This window comes from Coffea arabica, chromosome 4c (genome assembly GCF_036785885.1).
Source record: "Coffea arabica cultivar ET-39 chromosome 4c, Coffea Arabica ET-39 HiFi, whole genome shotgun sequence".
NCBI lineage: Eukaryota > Viridiplantae > Streptophyta > Magnoliopsida > Gentianales > Rubiaceae > Coffea > Coffea arabica.
In genome coordinates this window covers 48,842,325-48,861,035 of record NC_092316.1, presented here as the reverse complement: position 1 = coordinate 48,861,035, position 18,711 = coordinate 48,842,325, and the positions used below count along the sequence as shown (strand labels likewise).

At 36.5% G+C, this 18,711-nt stretch overlaps 4 protein-coding genes across 9 annotated transcripts; 1 reads left to right on the top strand and 3 right to left on the bottom strand.

The window, feature by feature from the left end:
- The first annotated feature begins 2,031 nt into the window (after positions 1-2,031).
- Positions 2,032-7,906, top strand: LOC113738465 (uncharacterized). Its single transcript, XM_027265670.2, has 6 exons — positions 2,032-2,195; positions 2,300-2,433; positions 3,405-3,531; positions 3,644-3,775; positions 5,103-5,495; positions 7,513-7,906. Exons 3-6 carry the CDS (start codon positions 3,413-3,415, stop codon positions 7,649-7,651), a joined length of 783 nt encoding a protein of 260 aa, XP_027121471.2. The 5' UTR covers positions 2,032-2,195; positions 2,300-2,433; positions 3,405-3,412; the 3' UTR covers positions 7,652-7,906.
- Positions 7,907-8,609: 703 nt separating this feature from the next.
- LOC113738718 (NEP1-interacting protein-like 2) lies at positions 8,610-12,181 on the bottom strand. Of its 6 annotated transcripts, none has more exons than XM_072046265.1 (5): positions 11,718-12,181; positions 10,301-10,479; positions 10,037-10,084; positions 9,388-9,549; positions 8,610-9,308 (listed from the first exon to the last, which is right to left on the bottom strand). In XM_072046265.1, exons 1-5 carry the CDS (start codon positions 11,899-11,901, stop codon positions 9,174-9,176), a joined length of 708 nt encoding a protein of 235 aa, XP_071902366.1. In that variant the 5' UTR covers positions 11,902-12,181; the 3' UTR covers positions 8,610-9,173. The 6 variants fall into 6 exon arrangements, with proteins under 6 accessions (XP_071902366.1, XP_027121768.2, XP_071902367.1 ...); XM_027265967.2 differs by having other exon boundaries at positions 10,037-10,081; XM_072046266.1 differs by having other exon boundaries at positions 9,388-9,546; positions 11,718-12,180.
- A 1,002-nt stretch (positions 12,182-13,183) lies between these two features.
- Positions 13,184-15,127, bottom strand: LOC113738791 (putative pentatricopeptide repeat-containing protein At1g74400). Its single transcript, XM_027266060.2, has one exon. It carries the CDS (start codon positions 15,125-15,127, stop codon positions 13,715-13,717), a length of 1,413 nt encoding a protein of 470 aa, XP_027121861.2. The 3' UTR covers positions 13,184-13,714.
- Positions 15,128-15,230: 103 nt separating this feature from the next.
- Positions 15,231-18,163, bottom strand: LOC113739274 (uncharacterized). Its single transcript, XM_027266503.2, has one exon. The coding sequence runs from the start codon at positions 17,983-17,985 to the stop codon at positions 15,967-15,969; it is 2,019 nt and encodes a 672-aa protein (XP_027122304.2). The 5' UTR covers positions 17,986-18,163; the 3' UTR covers positions 15,231-15,966.
- Positions 18,164-18,711: the final 548 nt, after the last annotated feature.

Genomic DNA, 18,711 nt, shown 5'->3' with positions numbered 1-18,711 from the left:
TTGGCGACTCAACTTGGCGTCTAGATTATACGGATTAGACTGCAATTTGACATCTTTTTTCATAATTCTTGCGATACTTGGACCTGATGTTGAATAACTTTTCAAGAATCCAAGTTCCCCCGTTCCTTGGATTGTTGAAAAACTTGAGATATCTCAATCTCTCTGTGCAGGATTTGGTAGTGAAATTCCTCGCCATTTAGGAAATTTCTCATATTTATGGCGTTTAGATCTCAAGTGGAATTGGTTGACAACTAAGGATCTCGGATGGGTTGTTGGGCTCTTCTCTAAAAGGTCTAGTTCTGTCTTGAATGGACTTTAGAAACCCTTAAAATGGGTTACAGGTAATTAACATGTTTCTTTCGCTAACAACATCTTAACTTGTTTAATTGTGAACTTTTCATCACTCTTTTCACGAGTCAATTTCACATCGCTTTCTTTCATTAACCTCAATTTCAATAATTTCAGCGACTATTTGGTCCCTTCTTGACTGTATAATCTTGTTGGCCTTTATGATTTTCGTCTTATCTATAATAATCTTTGTGATTTAATTCAAAACCTATACAAACAAATAGCCTCTCTAGTTCATCTCAATCTACAGAAAAATCACTTTGATTTTGTAATACTGAAATCACTTTGTAACGTGAACAGTGTTACTTGTTTGGATCTAAGTGACAATAATTTTCAAGGGTCAATACCAAATAAAATAAACCAATTTTCTAGATCACGAAAAAAGTATATACTCAAATAAGCTCAATGTTTCTCAGAGTGATTTACTTGAACGATAGACAGAATGACCTGCATCCTGTCTCTCTTAACCTCAAGCCAAAAACAACATTGGCACTATCTTAAAATAACAGAAATTCATCACATTCCTAGAGGGGTACACAATACGAAGACTACATTGGAAGGACAGCACCGTTAGAATCAAAACTCACCCTTCCATGAACTAACTTGTTATCAATAATTCCAACCTAAGGAAACTGTAATCAATATATAGAAGAAAAATAGTTGAATAAAGATGAGAATCTTATACACACAAATTCTACTGGGCAGAATATTACCACTGTTCATGCAAATGTTTAGAGTCTTATCCGAGTACTCTTTCTGATACTAGTTTTCTTGTTACAAGTTTGTGACACTCAAGTGTCTTTCACTTGATGACTGACTGATTAAACATTACTGCACTGGTGATTCTGAGATATAATGCTGTCCTAAAATTGACTTGTTGTGTAACATTTGTATATCTTGTATGTATATTGGACATGAACCATTTATAACAAGTCAATTAAGCACCCTAGGCAAATACAATATGTGGCAAGCTCCTCTCAGTATCCCTAACACCAATATCCTACAATAATTGTAAATTTCATGATTAGCTATTAAGAAGATGATGATCAACTAATATCTCTTAAAAGTAGATGGAGACTCGTTTCCGTTACATATTATTAGAGTTGACTAACAATCTTGAGTTAAAATTGAGAAAAAAAGACAATGTTAAGAGATAAAGTGCAAAACTCATTACTTCGAAGGCAGAGTTTTTGTGATTAACCCAAAAATATACAATATATGACAAGGTTAAATATAATCAATTGTCATAAAGTTTACTTTGATTTTCACTTTGCCCCTTAGTTAAAACTTAAAAGTACGGCTCTCTTATTATGATTTCTTTACTTTTGCTTTTAACCTCCTATCTTCTACCTGGTTTGATCAGTAATAAATTGAATCAGAATATCATTTTGGAACTTCGAAAGTTTAAATGGAACTTCTATAGTTGATTGCAACAATTGGAAACATGATTACAAAATATTGTGATTTTCTTGGCCTTTGATTTTTTAATAAAGAAATTACATATACCCGATCTTTTAAGATAAAATCGAAGAGGAAGGAGAAAAGAAAGAAGAAGAGAAAGAAAATAAAAAAGGGAAAATAAAAGGTAAAGTAAAAAGCATAATAGAAGAAATCGAAAATTAACAAAATCGGATTATTAGAGTAGTAATTTTGTCTCAAAAGGATTAATTGACATAAAGAAACCTTAAGGGGTAAATTGAGAAATAAGGTACACAATAGGCGAATTATTTGTAATTAACCCTCAACCTTTAAAACCTCTCGGCCAGTCCGTTCCGCCTGTTTCCTTAAACCTCTAGGAGATATCGGCGGCGTCGGAAACTTGAGGCTCGTCTCTGTTCCTGATAACGGTATTTACTTCACCATTCTCATTTCTGCTTCAATTCTGCAGTTGGCATCTCTTTGAGCTAGTTTTAATTTGCTAATGGTGCTTACTGGCCGTTTTTGCAAGTAGACGATCGGCAAAGGCTGCTATCGGATGGGGAGATGCCCGTCATGTGTTTGAAAAAAGTACTTAGAAAGCTAGAGGGATGTAGTTGCTAGCCGGGGGTCTGTCCTGCCGCCATCACCGCCGGATTGTAGCTAAAGGTAATTATGTTTTTTTTTTTTAAATGAATTTTAACAAAAATAAATAGGATAACTAGAGATATATAATCAAAATTACTTAAACGGTTGTTATTTTAATTAAAAAAAGGTTTGATTTAGTTCCTTTAAGTAGACAATCATGCCCTTAAGTCCTGTTTTTTTTCTGCTGAGATTCTTGACTTGCAATTTGGTCTTTATGTTCCAATTTGCGACCATCTTAATTTTAAACATAGCTGGATGCTCAATCGATTGATAAAACAACTACATTATTGCCACTTAATTATTTTATGAAGGTGCAAAATTAAAAGATTATCCACTCTTTGTCTGAATGTTTTTTTTTCCTTGCCACTATTTTACAAGTACCAGGTACTGCATCAGCATCCATCTCCCATCCAATAACTTCCTCTTCTTCCACACAACTCCTCCTCCCATGATTCCACTACTACTCTATTGCCTTACTATTTTTCATGTTACTTTCTTCTTTGTGAAGGTTTGGTAGTAAGGATATACTTTTATTTTTAATTTATTGGTAGTTATCTTACATTGGTAAGTCATATTTCCTTCTTGGTTCATGATTATTTATTCTTAGAATATCCCAGTGAAAGAATGAAATGTTATAACAAAGTTAATTGTAAAATTAGAGATAGGGAAAACAAAAAAAAAAGAAAAGAAAAAGAAGACATTGACTAAGGAAAGATACAGTGATAGAAATAGTAAAACTGCTGATAAAGTAATTAGAGCTATTAATTATTTTGGAACACAATTTTTTTGTTTTGTTTATGAAGAAAAACGTGTCCTTTTACCCTTCAATCCACCTGATTGAGTTATGATTTTGGGACCAAAGATATTAGAGCTACTGATTTTTTTTGTTTGTAATCTCGCAAATTCGTTTTGTTATGTTGTTTATGAAACAAAAGATTCCTTTTTAATTTATTTTCTATGTTTGTGCAATGATTTTGGAATCATGTATACAGTTTGAGTAATGGAAACTGAAAGCTGGGCAACATTTTCGGAAACAAGTGATTCTGAGGGTTGCGTGGATGACTTAAATGATGATGAGAATTCGTATGCATATGGTGACATACCGAAGTTGCAATTTAGGTGTCTATAGTCTGTTGATGATTTCTCGTTGTTTATATCTGTGTTGATTTTGTGAATGAAGTATGGCCGAAAAGTTTGAATTATTAATGTTTGTTTGTGTTGCCCCTTGAAGGAAAGATGTGTCCAAAGCGCGGTGGATTTATGATCTAGAAATGGCTGAGGTGGTGGAGAGGAAGGGAAAAATGTGGACAACCACTGGAATAGTTCGTAATGGAAAAATTTACTGCTGTATTGAAGAAACTTTGTAAGTGATGTGACTTTTGTTACTGTCTTTCTGGTAACATATCCTGGCCGTGCTTCTTAGTTTACATCATTTCATCCTTATTAATGACAAAAGGAGACCAAAGGAATTAGAACATGATGATAATTGTATGTCTTGATGATTCTCAAGTGGTGCTCAGTCTCTTTATGAATTACTACATTTTTTCAATTCATACAAATTTATGAGCTTTTCTAGTAATTGAAGTTGTAGATAACCCGGATGCATACAGGCATTGTATCTTGTTGGATAAGTAAGGTTTAATCCCTGAAGGCTGGATAGATGTTGTGCATGGTAGATATGAGATTTGATGAAATGAATTTTGTGTTTCATATGGCATGACCATAGATGTAGTTAAGTTATGGGGGCTTTCCAATGAGAGAGGCTTTGCTACCAGTTTTTATTGCCTGTCGCTGTATGTAATCTGGTGCCACATTCATTACAAGAAAAAAAAAATCCTCTTATGACCACTCTTTTGTCCAAAAAAAAAAAGAAAAGAAAAAATGATAGATGCATGTAAGATGTGTTCTAGGTTTTGCAATCACAGAAAAAATCTTGCTCTTTTAATAACTGAAAATTTTTTAAATAATAATAATGATAACTGAAAGTTGAACTTCGTTTTCTTGTTTGATGTTACATATTGTTTACTGAAGCCATCTTGGTTGACCGAAGCTCTAGAATTTGGCGTCATTGATTTTATTCTATGATGTCTTTGAGTAATCTTTGGTGGGGGAGGGGGGGGGGGGGGGGGCTTTTACTGTCAGTCTCTCATTTGGACCACTTTTTTTGCGTTCCAACAGCATTCTGTTTGTTCAGATGGCCAAAAAAAAAGAAAAAAAAAATCCTATCCTTAATCCTGCATATAGCATCACAAACAAGGTGCATTCTCAATTTCATTAAGTCATCCAAAACCTTGAATTTTGTAGAAAATTGTATTACTTTGAAGGATTAAATTTTTGCAGACAGCTTTATTTTGTAACTTGAGAAGCATTCTTGATATTTACATGTTCGCACACTTAAAGCTAATCATAACTGAGTTTGATAAATTAAAGAGCAGTTGTAAATTTATTCTTGATTAATGTAGGTGACTTTTTTTTTGGGGGTATTCAGTAAAGGTTTGGGTGGTCAACTGTTTGATGCCTATGTGCTCCACTTGAGGATTGCATTTAGACATCATAGTTCTTTAATATGAGCCATATCTACAAAAGTAATGAAGACCAGCAGTAGCACATAACAGATTATTAGCATTACCTAACAGTTGTGTTTTTTGTTATTCCAAGAGAATCATGGCTCAATTGTTTCCTTTCTGTAGGTTTTTGGCAGAAATTGGTGCTTTGCATCTTCTGGATGAAAATGATACACCCCTTCCCCTGAAAGATATTTATGCTAAAATGCAAGAAAAGAAGCATGGATGCTCATGGGAGTCTTTTGAAGCTTATAAACACTTAAAAGCTCTTGGTTATGTTATTGGGCGGCATGGTATACCTTGGACTCTGAAGACAGCTAAAGTTGATTCTAGTGCCCAAGGTTCAACAAAAATGAACAACATAGTGGATGGAGAGTCAAGAGGGAGTTTTATCATCACTGAGATGTTTCGTTGCCTGGACATTAATGAAGTTCAACCAGTATTTGATGTTTACCCTCCTAATAGCAATTTTAAGAAGTCTTCTCCTGGCACCCCATGTTTCGTGCTATGTTTTACAAGGTAATTGTTATTCAGAGCTCTTTTACTAATTTGTTAAAACCTTCAAGAAAGTTATGTTATGGTGTCCGTGGCTGATGATACATGCTTGCATGCCGAGAGTCGAAAAGGAACTAGAAGTTTCTCAAGGGATTTGGGCTTCGCTACCTTATTATGCTATTTTTATTTTACTAATAGTAAATTACATGAGGCTTCTCTGGACTGTCAGGGTAGTACAATTGTATTCCCATGAACATTGAATTGCCTCTTCAACAATCGGCTTAGGAGCTTCGCCTTCCTACTTGCTTTTTTAATGATCTTTTTTATGATTATGCCGGCAACAATAGGAAGATTTACTTCATTTTTTTCCTTTTTTTTAAATTTCTTTTCCATTTTAATCCTTCATTCTTTTCCTTTCCCAGAGAAAGGAAGAGAAGCCTATTCACCAAATATTGGGGTTAATTGCCTATAAGCAAAGTTTGAAGGAGAAAGTAGTATAACCTAAAAGTTCAAGGGTTTCAGGGTAACTTGCCTTTACCAATTTTTGTCCAATCAAATAAAGACTTTCTCAATGAAGGATATTTGTGTGTGTACATTTTTGTTTATACATGGTGGTTTGGAATCTCTTGAACTCCAAAATAGGGATGCATATTAGTGTACAACTAGAGAAAGAACAGAGAAACATTTAAGACGGATCATATTAAAGATGAAAATTAGCAGCTGGAGGTAGCATAGAGACAAAATTGTAGGAATTAAAGTGAGAGGAAATCTAGCCACTCAAAATTTTTCTAGAACTGTTAATGAAATTGCTGACAATTAGGGAGATTTTAGTTAACAACTTTTGCTAAAAGGTGATTTGTGCAACTACTGCCAATTCAGTAGCCATTCTTTTGTGGTCCACTATATTTGGTTACTTTGGATTTGTTTGGTCAGGAATTGAGGTTATTTAGAGCTGAGTGTGGAAATGTCTGATTTCTTCCACTCTCTTTCCATATCCCACCATTTCCCTTATCATGCATGATAAGTTTGTTCTTGGATCCTCCAAACACCATCAATCTCCATTTACGAAACAGAACAAATACCAATCTCATTTTGCCCAACCCATTTAAGGAGGACCAATATTTTGGTCTCAACTCTCCATTTTCAGAAATTTTTGAGATGACTGACAGGGATGCTGACAGTAACAGGATTCTCTCTCTTTTTGAGAATTTGTAACTGCAGTACTTATGCATCTTCACTCTCCTTTACTGTGAGAAAGATTGTACTTGGGATACAATGATTAGTTCTTGGTCATGCACAGTCATTCACAGGACTTAACCTCTCTCCCTCTTTCTCCTTCTCTATTCCTCCCGCCAATTTCTCTATCTCCCATCCCATTCTCTCTCAAGGTATGTACCCATTGCTATTTCTTCCTTTTCACATCTGAATTTATTTGCAAGGATTTATTATTTAAACTATGGAGTACAATACCATGTCTCTGATTGAGGTCCTCCCCAGGTAATGCATCCTTGCAAAACTCATATACTGGGTTTTGCTTGTGATATAAGATAGCAAATTCATCAAGGAACTATGAATTCTTCAACAATTTTTATTGCTACAAACTGATGAATATGACTGTTTTCATGTTGCTTCCCCACACTGCCTTAATTATATTTCTATGTTCTCAAAAAACATATAAAAAGAACTTGATTTTGTGCTTGTTCTATCCTAAGTAATGTTTTGGCACTAGATGGATTCTGAAACCACTGCTAAAGATGTACATAGTAGGAGTTGAAATGGTGAATACTATATTTTAGTCCTAATTTACTGTATTTTGGTGTTCCTATTACTTGGTAAATCTTTTGACAAGTCAAAAGCATTTGAAACGATTCCTATTGAAAAAATCATTATTATGGACAGATTTCTTGATGTGGTGGTATACACACTCATTTTGTCTTAATCTCTCTTTTTATGGCCTAAACTCGAAAAGGTGACGCATATTTTGTTTCTTGTTTTGTGTCATTTGGTATTCAGTACTAATGAAATTTGTTTTTTGTGGTAGTGGCCGTCCTCCATCAAAACAGGAGATTGAAGAGCTTGGGAGATGTTGCGGTGGCTGCCCTCTAAAATTCTGTAATGTTGATCATGGACGTGTTAGTTTCTTCTCATTCAACAGAGTAGAGCTTCCTGTACTTCCATGATCATCTCCGACATGTATACTAAATTTTAGCCTTGGAGGAGATGATTTATTTTGGGCCAAAACAAACCGAATTGATATTCATCTGGCTTAAATTTAGAGGACATGCATTTTAAGTTGTTTTTTAGTATATCGTTCGGAAGTTGCCCTTTCTTACCGTGCTATAAGTTGTACCAGGTAGAGAGTAATGTATGCGAGAATCAGTACTCAGATGACGATCCTATACAGCTTCATATAGTTGGTTCTGGAATTTGTACTATGATGTCTTCCAACCTTCTAACTGTAGATGGTTTGATTATCCTTTGTTTTGTTCTTTAACTATTTGTGTGTGTGTGTGTGTGTGTGTGTGTGTATAGATATTTTAATTTTCCTGATCATCCAACGTTGCCATGCATTGCATTAAGGTTGAGAAATTGAAACAGAATTGGACCAAGTGTCGAACTTGCCTCTGACCACTGATTCTCAAAGTGTATGTACTGTTTACCTGCAACACATGAACTTGAAATCGGGTTCTAAACGAAGTAAATGTTCCATTGATCCAACTGAGCCTTACATTCGTTAACAGCTTATACCAACTCAGCGTCTGTTTACTTGAATCGGTTGAATCCACCTTACCATCTGAACTCATTAGTGACCCTACTTGGCATCAAGACTTGCACTTTAGGCTCATTCTGACACCTTTGTTCATATTTCTGTTCTTGCTGTGTCATTCAACAATTTTCTAGATCACTAATAATGCATAAATCTTTCCTCAATTCTTGGAGTAGTAAGTTCACCCATATGAGTTTTACCAATCTACTGTGGCTTTTAACCTGAATCTAAGATATAAAACAACTTCAACAGCCAATACCTCAAAATAGCACACATTTGTTAAATTCCTAGAGGGTATGCAGTACAAAGACTACATTGGAAAGGCCAAGACCTCTAAATTGAATACAGCGTATGTATCAATAACTCCAACCTGAGGGAACCGCCAGCTGTAGATAGAAACAAAATTTGGATGGAAGTGAGACTTTAAAGATTACAAACAGATCCTAATGGCCATGCACCTATGTGGAATCTTATTCTGAATTCTCTGAAGAATACGACAATTTTCCTATACAATGTTTGACACTGAAGGCACCGCTTTCGCTTGAATGACTGACTTATTCAACAATTTTGCCGGTCCCCTCCAACAAAGGCATGACTCTGATCTATAATACAGCCCTGAAGAGTAACTTATTATGTACAAAAATTGCAACTTTACGTAGGGGTAGTATTATATATACATCCTGCCTGTGTTTTTTTTTCGGACACGATAGACCTATTTCTACTCTATACTATGTGGAGGGGGGTTGACCCTATGGGATCAAGGGAGGATCCGGAGGGGGGGGGGAACTGAGCCACCACCGGTCCAGATGGATGCCTAGGCACCCGTTGGTGAAACATTTCAGGAAGCCTTGAATTTTTAGAATGCAGACCAAGGGATTCGATCTCTTGACCTACACCCAAGTAGAGTCTTAAGGCTCTCTTGGTGGCCAGCTACTTTAAGGGTAGTTGGTTACATCCTGCCTACATACTGGACATGACCCATGTATAACAAGCCACTTGTCCACGCAAGCCAAGTGGAACATATGCCGGCATTGTGGCAAGGTCCTTGCAGTATCCCCGACACCAACATCCTACAAACATCATATACTTCATGATTAGTGAACAAGAAGATAATGATCAATTAGAAATCTTTCTGAAGTAAATGGGGACCTGCAAACATATAGAGCAGCATGCCTCTTGTTCTGCCTTCATTTCATCCAACAATACAAGGCATGGTAGCTTCTTGAGTGAATCTTCAGACAAGCCTGATGATGCAACTACACTAGGACCAGCTCTACTCTCACCATAGCTTGTATTAGGACGGTTTACCTGCTGATCGGTTAGATTCCAATAGTACAGTTCAAAAGTTACCCAAATCACAAACGTGAGTGCAAGTAATAACTATCTAATGGATTTCAAAGGGAAAGAGTTGATAATGAAAGTTCAGTTAAGTTGGAGATCATCACTATTGTTACAGATACACAAATAAAATACTACAAGGTTAGGTACTCTTTTAAGAGCCATTAGGCTGAATCTTGCACTGCAGCAAGGAGGGTATAGGAAGGCAATGACAAGATAATTGAAAAGCTGAAAAACAAATTTTAGGCTCTTAAAGCAAACTCCCAAACAAGCATTTGGGATGAAAATTCCTTCTAGTCGTTTTGTGCATGGAAGTGTGGAGGAAGCTCTCATTATTGCATTGGAGATAGAAAATAGTCTCTTTGGACAGTGAAATATTGAAACTTTAAGATGCACTAGAAGAAACTGTTACTCTGCGAATGAGTTAAATTAGAAAAACCATGCTGAAATAGAGTAACACCTGCAATTGATGACTTCTAGGAGTCGCTGGTGGAAGCTGTTCGATCTGCTGGTTAACAAATATAGTGTCAAAAAGCTCTTGCAAGAAATTGGCCTGATAACAAACATATGAATTAGGCAGAAAATCAAATTTCATGCACCCATAAACTGATAAAAATGCTTACTTTCTCAAATTGAACAATTCAACTCAGTGCATAAAACAATAAATAAACTAGCAAGAGTGAGAAGATAAAAAACACATACAACTAAAAATAAACATGCTGACCATAGATGATGAGCTACTTGAACCAGGGCACTCTGAACACCAATAAGTACGAAGAGCATCCAAGAACTGCACAGAGATAGTAGCCCCAGCTATGGCAACCATAGCAACGCCACGAAGTATACCAGTATTTGAAACCCAACCAGCAATTCCCCCAGCGACACCTCCAGTAAACGCCCCAGCTACAATTTGACAATGAATACAGTTTTTGTTAAAGGCAGAAATTACACAACTAACAGCCCTTGACACAATGTTTGGCGCATTGCCTTGTCCCCAATGTCAAACATGGTGACTAAAACATACACAAAGAGTAGAAATCTGTATGCCATCATGGCAAGGGATGCAGTGATGTACCATTTACACAACAATGACAATTTTTAAGAGAATGTCAGCTCACATGAATAACGCTTTGCAATGCAACATTAGGGTGCTTCTCATACATAAATGTCAGTAAATTCATGTAAGATAAAATTTTCTTGTCACTGACATCTTAATTACAATCTAGGTGAGCACAACATCAACCTGGAAGGCAAGTAAAATATATTGAGTCAAGTTGAGAAATGAGGCAGTAACAGTATAAAGGAGGTGTAGCAGGTTCACTCAGACCAATTCCAAATGTCTGCCCAGCCAGAGAACTTGCAAAGCTCTCTCTTAAGGGGGTGCAAAACGAGACTAATAAAGATGAACACCATGCTGCTCAAGCTTGCCTTTGATCTTTGTTGCTATAGCCTAAATTTGTGTTTGAGCATGGTTTTGAATATTACTCGGCTCAAACTCAAACAAACTTATCAAGCCAAGCTCAAACAGGCCGCTAGTTTAAATTTGTGCTTGAGCATTGGCCAACATACTACTCGAGCTGAAATTAGACAAGCTTATCAAGCCAAGCTCAAAAAGACCTCAAGTGGCTTAACTTACATACTGTATTACTTATGAAACCAAGCTTGAGCCAAACTTGAAACTCAACAACATTTACTCTTAACTTGGCCTTTGAATTTGTTAGCTGGCGAACCAATCTCGTTTTAGCTCTTAACAAGCCTGATAGCTAGTATCGAGTAACATAGTTCATCTTTTAAAGTTCTTCTTTAAACCTTGTCTCTCCAAATCAAAATGGGCTTGTCTAATGGCGCTCGTTCATGTGGGTTTCAGGTATTAGTTCGAAGCTAAATCAGTTCAGTGCCTGCTAGCAAGGAGGCAATACATGCGAATATGTGCATTTACATATTAAGTTTGCTGTAAATTATGTATACTAATGAATCTCCAAGGAAAATCCAATTAAAATATGCCTATAAATTATTTTTTTCGTATACAAATCGGGCTATTTTTTCAGCAAAGTAATTGAAAAACAGCAACATTGGCTTATAGAAATTAAAAGAAAAGAGAAACCAAAGGAATTAATACTCAAATTAGTTGAAGTGATTACCAACTGCAAAGAGTATGCTGAGAGCAGTGAAGATTGCTGTAGCCATCAACCTCACTAAATAACAGAAAGCAATCATTAATCCTGTGTCTTTCTTCCTCCTACTCCTGCTCCTAGCATGGCCAGATGACAAGCAAGCTTGCCCATGAGAAGAAGAAGGCCAAATTTCATCATGGCCCAACGCCATACTGGAGAATCTATACAGTCCACTTCCTCTGATGACTGCAGAAATTGTTTTGTTTATTTTTTGGTGGTAAGTTTTAAACTTGCTTCAAGAATCAAGAAAACGAATGGTGGTGAAATCATAATTCATATAGAGGCTGGGAATTAAGGAAAGAGTGAAAAGACGTGAAAAACAAAGCAAAGACTGGAGAGCGACTTCTTCGGAAAGCGACCGCCGGGCCCAAAGGAGGAGTGGAAGGAGATATTGATAATGAATATTGAGGTAATAGACTAATACCTCCTTTTGTCTTTGTAGTTTTTAACTCTTGATTTAGTGACATGAACTTCAAGCATTGTTTGGATTAGAACAAAGTTTAGTCCATCATTGGGTGGGGTGGCTTATCAAAAATCATTTCAATCAGTAAACTTTTTGATCAAAATACAGTGCTTAATCATATTGTTTGAGTGCATACTTGCATAAATATTCTTTTTATTTGAGAATGTGCAATTTTGAATTTTTAAAAGATATTTATTTCTTCATTTAGTTCAAAATTTGTAAATAAAATTGTTAAAACTAATTTAACAAACAAAAGTTACTTTAAAAGTACCAATTTTGTGCTTATATCAAAAGTGTTTTAATGACTAAAAGCTCTACTTCTAAATTGAAGGAATGATACTCACCAAACACAGTAAACGAACTTTTATCCTTCAAAAATATTTTTTAAACAAAAGCACCCCTAAATGGGACCTTAGTCTACTTTGATTTTTTCAGTTACATGAATGTCTATTTTATATTTATCGTGCAATGTTCCATTGAATAGTATGAAAACACAAATAATTGGTTTTATTAGTTATTTATTTAGAGCTATAATGAAACGTCTTATCAACTATAGTTTATTTAGAATTCTAGCAAAACGTCTTGTCAACTGGAGTTTAATTCAACTCCATAGAGGTGATACTGTGCAATATATATATATATGTGTGCGCGCGCGCGTGGGGGGGGTAATTTTCTCAAATCATTGGGGGTGGGGTGGAAAATGATCAGAATTAAACATGTATCCTAACTGGACAAGTATCTTAATTACTCCATGTGCCATTTGATTCCTCATTAGATATGTCTTGAATTGATGGATTCCAGAATTGACCTTTTCTTTTTTAAATCAGCGGGAGAGGGGTGGGATGGAATTTAGTATTGAATTATGATTTTCGTGCTCAAGTAGTGAATGCCCAAGAGTTTACCATGTATTCAAATGTAAATAGCAAACCCTTTTATGGTATACTGGATATTTGAAGGCAAATCAGTTGTAAGATCAACCCAATGTGAGACCTCCTTATTTCCAAATTCAGTTCGAACGAGGCATCAGATAACAGGGTTGATAATCCACGAGAATCCACCAAAGTATGAGTCATTTGTAAAGTAGATGGTTCGCAAAAAAGAGTTGGAAACAAAACTTGCATAAAAATGGATCAAAATAATTACAAGGGAGAAGGCCAAAATTAGAAGGAAATACTAAAAATGGGACAACAATGTTGCTTGTACTTGAAAGTACAGACAAACTAGTCGTGTTAAACTCTGCTCGCAGTTTGCTTGCTTTGTAGATGTGGGTGTCCAGTCCTTAGAAGTCAAGCAACTTGAGAACTTCACATTAGGCAACTCCTCAACTTTATTCTTGAAGTTATTAAGATTTTGTAGTCTTGCCAAATAGAATATTCAAGCAATCCTTTTCCCCAGTTACAAGTTTCTCCTTCAGATTGCTTATTTACGCAACAAGAACATGCCAAGGAAGACCTTTTCAACCGCATCCTATAATCAAGCGAGTTAATAGTTTTCCTTTACATCAAGTATCAGTCAAAGTAGAAAACTGGGAGGTGTAGCTGTAAGTTCTCATGTTTCCAATCAAATGATCAAGAACACCGTAAATATCACTTGCCAAAGGATGATGATCATCAGCACTAACGAACTCATAAATGCAACTTCCCACCTCAATTGTGCTGTAGCCAGGGGTCCTCCTCTGCTTTATTTCATCTCTGACCTTCAACTTTTCATTCCACATTTCTTTTGCAGCATATATATTGGACATAAGAACATCGTCGCCAACAACGCTTTCCTCCAGTTGAAGCAGCTTATTGTAAGCTTCTGCAGCAAGGTCTAGATTGCCATGAATGGTACATGCACCTAGCAATGTCCTCCATATGATCGCGTTTGGCTCAACTGGCATTGCCAAGATAAACTCGCAAGCATCTTTTAGCATCCCTTTTCTACAAAAGAGATCAACCATGCAGCCGTAATGAGGAAGTCTAGGCTTCAAACCAAACTCCTCAGTCATAATTCTGAAGTACTTTTTCCCCTCTTCTAACATGCCTGCATGGCTACAAGCCATTAAGACTCCTACGAAAGTTACATCGTTAGGGCTAATCAAATGAGCTTTATGACTGCACTTTTTATTGGTCATACTTTTGCTTTCTTTTTCCATGGCCGCGTAAAGCCTTAACGCGTCCTCTGCTTGGCCGTGTACTGCATATCCCACAATCATGGATGTCCAAGATGTAACATCCTTTCTTTTCAGGTTATCAAACAATTCCTTGGCTCTTCCAATATCCCCACATTTTACATACATGTTAATGAGGGCATTTTTCAGGTATAAATCTGCATTTAACTCGCTTTTTTGAGTGATGTAACCATGAATCCACTCTCCCATCTCCAATGCCCCAAGATCAGCACAAGCCGATAAAGCAACCGTCAGTGTAACATGATCAGGCTTCACATTTTCCTTTTGCATCCGCCTGAACATCTCTAAAGCTGCATTTGCTTCCTGGTTATCAACATAAGCAGAAACCAATGAAGTCCAACAAATTACGTTTCTAGTTGGCATTTCTTCAAACATCCGACGCGCATCAGCAAGATTTCCAGCTGCAGAATACATGTTTACGAGAGATGTTTGCAGGAAAATGATGGGTTCGTAGCCTAGTTTCAGTACAAGAGTATGAACTTGTTTTCCTTCAATGGCTCCGGCTTTTTTGGTGCAAGCTTTGATTGCATACAGAAGAGAGTAGCTATCAAGCAGGGAGGTATTTCTCCTGAGCAAGTCAGAAAATAGCAAGAAAGTCTTGGAGGGATTGGACTTAAGGTAACTTTGAAGGGCGTTATTGGGTCTTTTTGAGCTGAGATTATTTTGAAGTTCGACATGGCTTATACTCGCAAATGATTTGGCTACCCTTTTCTCTATACAAGGGTTCAAGAATCTTAACATCTGATCATGTATGTATAGTATGTGGCGATTACTGGCTGAGGTAGGGTTTCTAGCATAGAAATGGAAACCGTAAATTGGTAAACCACCGGTAATAGCACCAATATGAACTGAAATAGCTCTTCAGTAAATTATAATGTGTCAAACATGTTTTTGAATTTAAGCACTTTGATCCATCAGTAGGATAACAAGCAGGAATGTTGCCCTTATATTATATATTCTACTACTAAAAAGACGGACTGCTGGTTACAAATGACTAATTCCTCTATCTTTCTAGACACAGACAAAAGTTTATGGTCCGAATATACACGAGTGACGAACTCTTGTTTATTCTTGATAGATCTCTGAACAAGTTTCCTTCAGTCAAAAAGCTTGAACCACTTCTCTACACAGTGAATTATGTTAGCAGCGCCAGTTTGTCCAGTCCAGACTGAAACTCACACGAACATTAAGGATAAAGTACTCACTTTCCTGTGTCCAGCTGATCTAGCCAATATCATCACTTATCTCGACTACCGGCAAAAGGAGCTCCTCCTTTTCCTATTCTCTCGTTGCAAAACAATAATCACGCCATGTTCGTCTTTGTTGTCAATCATGTATATGCTATTGAATTGCAAACTTTCAAAATACTGCATTAAGCCACAGAGGACAGGAAGCATCACACTGGTCTGCTCTTTCTTGTCATGGAAACCTTACCCGATGATTTGACATCCCCTAACAAGGGTAAACACGGATTTATGTTACTTCAAGTGACCATCACAATGGTTTAATCGAATCTCCAGTTAATCATGGATTGCTTTTGGACCATGACAATTGACAAGCCTCTTGCTAAGATCTGTTAATCACACATTGATGGACTGCCTCAGCATATTATCTTTCTTCAAAGAGTCTATATAAGGATTGACAAGACTTAAATTTTCTAAATCTTCGTGACATTTGAGAGCTGAACTTTGACATCCAATTTCTTGATAACCCTTATTTAAGAGCTTATACATGGTAGCATTTGGTATAGTGCCCATCTTCGTCATATCAGCATGGAGCATCATTGCTTCAAGCACATGCCCATCTCCAAAATGCCGTCGGAGGATGGTAGAGTAAGTAACAATGTCTGGTTTTAGACCCTCTCGCCGCATATCTGAGAAAAACTTGCTAGCTTTGAACAAGTATCCCTCTTTGCATAAACCATGAACTAGAGCAGAATACATAACAGTGTTAGGGGAGCAACATTCAGTATCTATGTGATTTGCTTTAGCGCCAGAAGATCCAGCCCTTTTTCTGTCCAAGAAAAGTTTCATTGCATCCTTGAGCTTTCCGTCATCGCACAGTCCTCTAATTAGGCAGCTAAGAGTAAAAACATTAGGACATATACCAGCTTCAGTAATATCCTTGTATAGCCGAAGAGCTGCTTTTGAATTTGCATCTTTGAAATGCCCATCAATCAAGGACGTATACGTGACAACATCTGGAACAAAGCCTTTGATCACCATCTCATTATACAACCCCATGGCAGCCTCCATATTCCCTATTTTGCAGTAACCATCTATCAAGGTAGAGAAGGTAATAAGGCTAGGCTCTACTCCCGTTTCTGTCATTTGAGAGCAGACTTCCAAAGCCTTCCCCAAATTCCCTTCCTTACAGTACCCATCTATTAGAGTACCATAAACCACGGAATTAGCATGGACCCCTCTGTGCTTCATTATCTTTAATAACCCATCTGCTTCTTCCATTCTATGCAGACTACAGTAGCACTTCATAAGTATACCATATGTATAAACATCAGGGGAAATACCAAATTTTTCCATCTCATAATAATAATCTAGTGCAGCAGATAGGTTGCACACTCTATAATTGCCGTCAATCAGGCAATTATATATGAAAACATTGGGAACCACACCAAACTTCACCATGCAGACAAAATAGTTCCTTGTTGTTTGTAACTGTCCTACCCTGTAAAGCACATCAATGAGGATGCAAAATGTGATCACATTTGGAAGCAGATTCTGATCCAACATTTCTTGATAAAACCAAAGGACCTTTTCTACACTTGCCTCCTTACCATACCCATCCATGAGAGTATTATAGGTGTACAAATTAGGAAGCACACCAATCTCCCTCATTCTCTTAAACATGCTTTCTGCTTCCACCATCTCACTCTCACTACACAAACCACGTATTAGCGTTGTGTAAATCACAACAGTGGGTACAATCCCCTTGCCAACCATCTCATCCATTAGCATTTTCGCCTTTGCAAGATCACCTTGACTACAAGCAGCATCAATTAGCACACCATAAGTGACCACACTCGGCACACCACCATGTGAGACCATATCCTTGTAAACATCCCACATCAATTCAAATTGTTCCTTCTTACAAAACCCATCCAAAAGTGCATTACAAGCCTGTATCGCAGGCAAACTCCTGATCTTCCGGTACACCCAATAGGCCTCATCGACATGCCCCAATTCACACAACGCAAGAATCAACACACCATACACCTTAGGACTAGATATTACACTCTCTAACTGACTAAATCCATTAAAAACTGCAGAAGAAGCCCTGTGTGGCTTTCGGGATTTTCCTAAATCTTCAATCAGGCCTTTTATCAAACACCTGGCATCTATATACTTTTTCGAATTGGTCAAAAAACAAATGAGGGCTGAATGTACTTTGAGATTCTTCGAAGCGTCCAGTTTATTCGATGCTGAGTTGAATATTCGAAGAGCTTGGCTTGGGGTTCTGGAGTTGACAATTGAGGTGATCAGATTCGTAATAAATGAAGAAGAAGAGGAATGAGGGACAGATGAAAACGTTGAAAATCCTGGTGGGTTGATTCTTTTTTGTGGGATAAAAAGCTTCGACATTTCTTAGAGGATGTGAGGAATTGGAAGATTTTGCCATGAATTGGTTAAAGAATTTGCATTTTGGGTTTAACGATTTTTTTTTTTTTCTTTTGAATGAAGAAAAGTCCCGGGAAATCGGACAGTTGAGTCTCGCGGCAATTCTGACGTCAATCCATAAGATTTTAGAATTTGAGAGAAAAAAAAAAAAAAAGAAGAGGAATTTAATTCTCCTTTTGTCTAACATTTTAAATCATTCTCGAATAATTTTGTCATAAGAGTTGTAGTCAATCTATGTACATATGACTCTTGTATGAATTAGATAAAATATTTTATAAACATGTTGGAAGAGATTAAAATAAGGATTAATCTTTTCTAACACAGTTTAAACTATTTGGATGAATAATAATTATGTAAAATTTAAATTTAAAATCTAACTTTTGCATATATATTATGAATCCAACGGTGATAGTATATAAGATTTACTCTTAAAATAATTAGAAAACTTGATTTAGAAAATTACTGTGATTTAACGATTTGATAGACCAATTAAAGTACACATTTGGTACAACTAAATACCTAATTAACCTATGAATTGGCTAATGATGAAGCAAAATGGCGCCACACTTTCTAAATTAGGATCATATCAATTTACTTGTAGTTTTTACAGTAAATTCATTTTATTAATTGGTTGCTTCATAATACATTAGAAAACCCTATATAGGAACGTGCAATTAATTACAACTCACA

Bases quoted from the DNA above. Each gene is read 5' to 3' on its own strand.
- LOC113738465 (XM_027265670.2), top strand. From the start codon at position 3,413: ATGGAAACTGAAAGCTGGGCAACATTTTCGGAAACAAGTGATTCTGAG. The intron at 3,776-5,102 runs GTAAGTGATGTG...TCCTTTCTGTAG, and splicing joins TGCTGTATTGAAGAAACTTT to GTTTTTGGCAGAAATTGGTG. The intron at 5,496-7,512 runs GTAATTGTTATT...TTTTTGTGGTAG, and splicing joins TTCGTGCTATGTTTTACAAG to TGGCCGTCCTCCATCAAAAC.
- LOC113738718 (XM_027265965.2), bottom strand. From the start codon at position 11,901: ATGGCGTTGGGCCATGATGAAATTTGGCCTTCTTCTTCTCATGGGCAA. The intron at 10,480-11,717 runs GTAATCACTTCA...GTCAAATTGTAG, and splicing joins CAGCATACTCTTTGCAGTTG to CTGGGGCGTTTACTGGAGGT. The intron at 10,130-10,300 runs GTCAGCATGTTT...GTTTGTTATCAG, and splicing joins CAAGTAGCTCATCATCTATG to GCCAATTTCTTGCAAGAGCT.
- LOC113738791 (XM_027266060.2), bottom strand. From the start codon at position 15,127: ATGTTAAGATTCTTGAACCCTTGTATAGAGAAAAGGGTAGCCAAATCA.
- LOC113739274 (XM_027266503.2), bottom strand. From the start codon at position 17,985: ATGTCGAAGCTTTTTATCCCACAAAAAAGAATCAACCCACCAGGATTT.